Raw genomic sequence first — 6,226 nt, forward strand, 5'->3', positions numbered from 1 at the left:
CTTCTCTGCAGACAAGAAGACTTTCTGCTTCGTGGTAGCATCTTTCTGGCAGCCAAGCCTCCCTAAAGGACCCACTCCATCACCTGAACGCACTAAGAGGACAGGCCAGGACAGACGAGCAGCTGGCCAGGAGCACCTAGGAGATGCAGAGCACCTGCCTTTAAGGGAGGACGGTGGAAGGAGGGCCAGAGCCGCCTGCTGAGCCTCCATTCTGACCACGTACTTGCACATTCACGGCCTATAGAACCGGAACCTGCAAGTCCACCCTTCTGGAAGCTAAAAAATTCCAGTTTATGACCTCCAGCCCCTTACTTTGATAACTGACACTCTCCTTTAAAACTGACATTTATCTCCTTAAAGAGCATAAGGCAAAATAAATATGTACGTACTTTTTGGATTTCACTGGAATGTACTTGGCAAAATCCACAAGGAAACATTCTGCCAGGTAATGGTCTGCTGAAGACACGATGGACTTAATCACAGCCCTGCACCAGCACTTTAGTTCCTGACAATAAACCACACAAACCTACAAAATGAAGAGAAAATGTCAGTGTTAAAATCTCCAATCCTGTAACGAGAGAACTGGAAAGGCACTCACCAAATCATCTCGGCCTACACTTTCCCTTACAGAAGAGGAAGTGATACCGGGCCTGATATCAGTTCCTCTACATTAAACCCAGCATACATGGGGTAAAACCAAGGCGCTCCTCCCCTTTCCCTGCTTACTCCTCGGCCTCCTGGTGCCAGAATCCACCATCCACCAGGGAGGCAGACAACCAAGGACATCCACCTGCAGATTCCCTTATCTCGCCATTCTCCTTCCTGCAAGAAGCCTCACAAGGCCAAACGCGGGCTGGAGGGAAAGCACCGACCAGCAAGGCCACAGGCTCCCCTCCCTGCAAGCAGCAGCATTCCACGCAGCCTTTAAAACCCCTTGCCTCCCATCTTTCAGGGAGACAAGATGAATTTAAGGCTCACTCTCGTCTCCTGGCTGACATCACCTGAAATAAAATCCTTTTCCTTGCCATAAGCCTGGTGTTCCAGTTTTATTTGGCCCCTCTTGTGTGGTGGGCAGAGAACCTGTGTATGTGGCTGGTAACAGAGGGGGATGCGAGGAGGCTGCACGGGCCTAAGGTAAACACTGCTCGTCAGTAAAAGAGCCTCGGTGAATACAAACACAGGGCCCCTGAACTCTATTGCATTGTTTTTCTTACTACAATCATTTTGACTCTTTAAGGACAACTTTTATAAAGTAAAATAAGGAAAATGCATCGTTCTACCTTCTTAAATCAGAAAACAAAGCTTACAAATGACTGTCAATCATGCACAGACCCACAGGAAATTGCAGCCCCAGCCTCATCCTCCCCGTTCTCCTCCCAGGGCTTCTCCTGCCCTCTCACACTGGTCTAGGATGCGCCCCAACAGGACGCCAGCTCCATGATGATGTGGATTCCCGTCTGTTTTGATTACTGCCACATTCCCAGCATGCAGAACAGTGATTGGCACGTACTAAGTCTTCAAAAACTACTTGCTGAATGACTGAATGAATGCCTGAAGCCCCCTTTGAGGACACTGCCCTGCTGAAGTGAGAGCGCATGGCATCCTGACTGTCCCACAGGACTGCCAGGCCACACCAACTTGACTGAAATCCACAGACAGGCAACAATATGCTGCACAGGCCTATACAGTGGCCCGGTGGGGAGAGCTGTGCCCAACAGGGACAAAGTGGGCCCGTGGGGGTTCCTGCCTGCAGGAAGTGAAGTCGGGAAACAGTGCGGCCACTCCGCAAGGGATGGGTCCTTGACAGCCTCACATGATTCAGAAGAAATCCTGCCTGAGGATGGAGGGTATTTCTGTTTAAAGCTTACGTCAAAGAAATTTGTAGGAATGATGTGAATATGGTTAATAATTCACACAGCCAGTCAACTTCAAAGAGCTGGCATACTAGGGCTTCCACTGGCCAAAAACGGGACAATTTAAGCATCAACAATAATGACTACAATTGATGATTATAATAAAAGCCATGAGTTCAATATAGTACTTGATATTCAATACAGCACTCAATATAGTACAATACAACACTTAAAAAATGAAAGGAGAGAAAAACAAATCAACCTCTGGCCAACAAGGCAGACAAGTAGGCACAAATCACTACCCTGAAAATTGATAAGGGAAAGAATCATGCAATTTTTCTACCTTTCCATTGTGAACTGTTATTTCAGGACAGCCAAAAGGTCCTAATAGATGAGGAACACCTTTCTACAGAAAACCCAGCTCGCGAGTGCAGAAGGAAGGTGAAAAGGACCATTTCACAAGCTTAACTGAAAGAGCTCATCTGGGCAGGGGTGGTCACTGGAAGGCGTAACCATCACACAGAAAGCTGAGGGGCACCAGCACACGGCAGGGCGCAGGCCGCCGCCAGTGGAATCCAGCGGTCAATCTCAGCAACATCAGAAGTCCTGCTATCTCCCAATTCAAGACAAGATGAGGCTCACAGCACCCATCATTCTTTGGGGGGAAAAAAAGTTACCCTATATTGAACCAAAGTTTTATATTTAACTATCGGTCCACACAAAACACAAGCGATAGAGGGAAAGGTCACCACCACCACCACAAGGAAACAATCAGGTTGTCCAAAATGTGGAAGATTTTAAAAGGACAATTGACTTGGTTTCTTTTCTTCAACAAGTCAACGGTATAGAAAAAAAATAATAAATGTTATTAATGATAATTTTTGGTGGGGGAAGGAATTAAAATTATTTCTAATTTTTCTCATAAAGAGTTTCTAAATCTTCTCCTATCATGTTATTATAAAAATTCAAACTCTTCTGAGAAATGAGTGACCTGTAGAGAGAGTCGGACCATAGGCATGAGAGCTGAGAGTGCAAAAAAGGAAGGAGGGGCCATAATGCGGAGTAGGGAAAGTAAAGAAGCAGGAGTTGGCCAAAGTCATGAGCAACCAAAAGGGAGGCATCAGCCCCAGATTGAAAACTGCTGTGCTCTCTTTGCTAAGGTCCCCACACCTGTGATGATCTAGAATAATCCTCTGGTTCCCAGCCCCAGGAGGATGGCCCCAGTGCCTGAATTTAGATGACCTTTCATCTCCTGCTGCCCCACAGGAACCCAATACAACAACCGCCACTTAGCATGACTCGTCTGAATCTTGTGCAACCAAAGAACCTAACGTGGGGCAATGATTACAAGTAATTAAAATTCCCTAGATGCTTTGATCATATTAGTTGCCAAAATATTTTACATTTGCGGTAGTATTTCAAGACACAGCGCTTAAAGCACATTTAGATACATACCTGCCCTTCTTCCAACATTAGCGGTTTTATTTCTATATCGTGACACATTCTGTTATAGAAGTCATTCATGGCACTATTTAGTTTTTGATAGTCAGCTTCATGATCTAAAAAGGAACTACATCCTTTTATAATAACCCAGAAACAACCTGGATCTTCAATCTGTAAAATTTTAAAAGACAAACAAAACAATACATGATTAAAAGTAGAATCATAAAATAACATAAACCTTAGAACCACAACAACTGTTTCTAATTTAAGTGATCTAACAAATTCCTGACCAGTGCCTCTGTCTTCAATGGTCAGACCAAAGAAAAAAGACCCTCAATACCTATGTATTTCAAATCATCACATTGCACACCTTCAACTTACACAATGTTATATGTCAAACATATTTCAATAAAGCTGGGAAAAAAATCAAAGACTCAAAGATAAAATTCTAAAACACGTAACCAATAATATGTAAGTAATTTTTAATTCTGTATTGTGACTCAAAAAGCAAACAGATAAATACCCTTGATCTCCTGTATTTTGAAAATATCCATAATAAGTACAAAAGCAAGGTTCGGAGCAATGTTTTTAGTATTCTATGTCTTTCGTCAGAAAGAGAAGGAAATGTGAATACATGTACATTCTGTTCAAATTAAAAGAAAGAAATGATGGAAAATAAACCAAAACAGATATAAACTATTACAGAGGAGGCCGGAATGGGCCAGAAGGGGCAGAGATAAAGCCAGACTTCTCTGAATGTATCTTTATCTATTAACATTATTAGAAACCAAGATTTTCATTGTCAGAGAAAAGGTACAAAATAAAATGAAAACTTAAATTTGAATTGAAAACATCAGTAGGAACTCACGATTTTTCAAATGTATTCATTTCCCCATGCTGCCTCCTGAAAGGGCCTAAAAGCAATGATTTGGATCCTAGATACCAGGTGGCAGGAGTACAGATGTTCCCATTAGCATTCTATTTTTTTGAATGTTTGAACATTTTTATAATAAATAGTTGGAAAAAAGAACAGCTAGCCGTTCTGGTTCCAGTAATGGCAGATGAGTTTGTATGGACCAACCCATCTGCAAGGAACAATGCTGAACCCTGGAAAAAACACAAAATAACTACGTGAAGGGCCGGAAGAGCTCCCCAAAGCAGGCCCAAACTGGAGGGGATTCGGTCCTTGAAAGGAGCACTGTCACTGGGTGACATCCATGTCTGCACAGAGCTTCGCAGAGAACACTCCCCAGTCCAGGTGGTGCAAGCAGCTGCAACATGAGCAGCAAGCCACAGTGTTTGTGGCTTGAGGAACCAGAGAACAGAGTTAGGGCCGCCAGAGCTGCTGTAAATTAGGGGAGAAATTCTGGAAGAGAGGCTCTGAGGGGCTGAGAGCCCTGAAGTCTACACACAAAAGCTCCTTGAACCCTTGGCCGACCCTGAATTGCACAGGCAAGACGCCAAGTTCCAGAGAAAAGCAACAGTTGGAAGGCCAGCGGAAATAGAGAGCCGGAGCTGCGGCCCAGGACGCCTGCAGAACTCTTGGCATCAGAGGCCGCCCCAGCTCCAGCGTGGCTTCCAGCAGCACGCCCCAGCCCCTCTAACATGCCTGCCTGAGAAGCGCCAGGCTGCCAGGAGAATTTCCTGTTTGTTCCAGCCCACACCTGACACAGGCCCTCGACCTCCCTCTCTTAGAGCAGTCACTAGAAGGACTCACAGCTGGGAAGCCTTCCCGTCCCTTTGGGATATGCATGCCTCTCCTGCTCCTCGGGAGGAAGTCCTGCCCCAGGGCCTGAGCCGTTTCTCTGAATCATCAGGAAGGCCAGGGCCTCCATCTCCTGGTCTCTGGGGGGAGCCAGAAGCCTGACTCCCGGCTAGGAGACACGGGCCTGATCACACTGGCACTGACCACCCTGTGGCATTGGTCACAGGAGCCCCTCCCCGCCTCTTCCTCATTCTCCCTTTAAAATGCCTGGTCACCTCTGCACAAACCGGAATGGAGCTCGGCTCCTTCACTGCGGCCGCAGTCACTGAAGAACGTTCTCGCTGCTTTAACTAGTGTCCAGCTCTGTTCATCTCTGACGTCCATCACAGGAAACACAGTTTGCAGTCAGGGTCCTGGCAAGCTGAAGAGGCTTAGCAAGCACCTCGAGCGCTCCAGAAACCCCTCCAGTGCTATGCCTGTGTAGGGGATCAGAACTGGCCAGCCCCAAAATGTGTCTCTTTGCCTTGATTATTTTTAAGGACCAAAGACTCTGAAAGAAACTTTGACCTTCCTCCTAACTGCCTAAAAGAATTTAAGATAGAAGGTCTGTCCCAGGAAGGAGCTATCACCATAGATAATTCTAGGTGTAGGAGAAAGGAAGGCATCCAGCAAAGGCCATTCAAAAGATCTCTTTCAGGTTCCAGTGTCCATAGACGGCCCAGCAAACGCCTGTTTATCAAACATTCACTTCTCCACGTCCATGTGAAGTGCCTTCCTCCCGTTTGAAGTCCAAACCGCTACCCCAAACATTCTCCTTTGTCTTTAGCTGAAGATGGATTTAAGGTGGTGACTTCGGCCATTCTGGCAAGTTACTCAGTTTTCCTGGGTTTCTCCCCTGTATACATGCTACAAAGCTTTGTTTGATTCTCTCCTGTTATTCTATCTCTTGTCAATTTAATTCTTAGAGCAGCCAGAAGGACCTAGAGGGTAGAGGAACTGTCTCCCTCCCCTACGCCTGCGAAGTAAAGACCATGTTGCAGGACAAACAGGATGTGCTCTATCACTAAGGCAAAACCAAGCAGGTGAGCAAACCATAAACCACGCCTCCTGAAGTGCAGACGGAGAGGTAGCGACTGAACTGCAAGTCCACATCGTTCACCACAACCACAGCATGCAGTGTAACCTACACACTTACCAGACGCGTAAACCCCAGCGTGCAGCGTAA

The 6,226-nt window shown here is 45.9% G+C and overlaps 1 protein-coding gene across 4 annotated transcripts in view; it reads right to left on the reverse strand.

Annotated features, from left to right (window-relative positions):
- The window catches only part of TDRD12 (tudor domain containing 12), an 85,490-nt gene that overhangs the window by 70,954 nt on the left and 8,310 nt on the right, over positions 1 to 6,226 (reverse strand). For 3 of the 4 annotated variants that reach the window (XM_046683516.1, XM_046683517.1, XM_046683515.1), the window contains exons 3-4: positions 3,309 to 3,467; positions 390 to 526 (exon numbers count right to left, since the gene is read on the reverse strand). In XM_046683516.1, the coding sequence (XP_046539472.1) occupies positions 390 to 526; positions 3,309 to 3,467 (296 nt within the window). Of the gene's footprint in view, positions 1 to 389; positions 527 to 3,308; positions 3,468 to 6,226 lie in introns of those variants that run through there. The other variant, XM_046683518.1, reaches the window with a different exon arrangement.

Source organism: Equus quagga, chromosome 13 (assembly GCF_021613505.1).
Source record: "Equus quagga isolate Etosha38 chromosome 13, UCLA_HA_Equagga_1.0, whole genome shotgun sequence".
Lineage (NCBI taxonomy): Eukaryota > Metazoa > Chordata > Mammalia > Perissodactyla > Equidae > Equus > Equus quagga.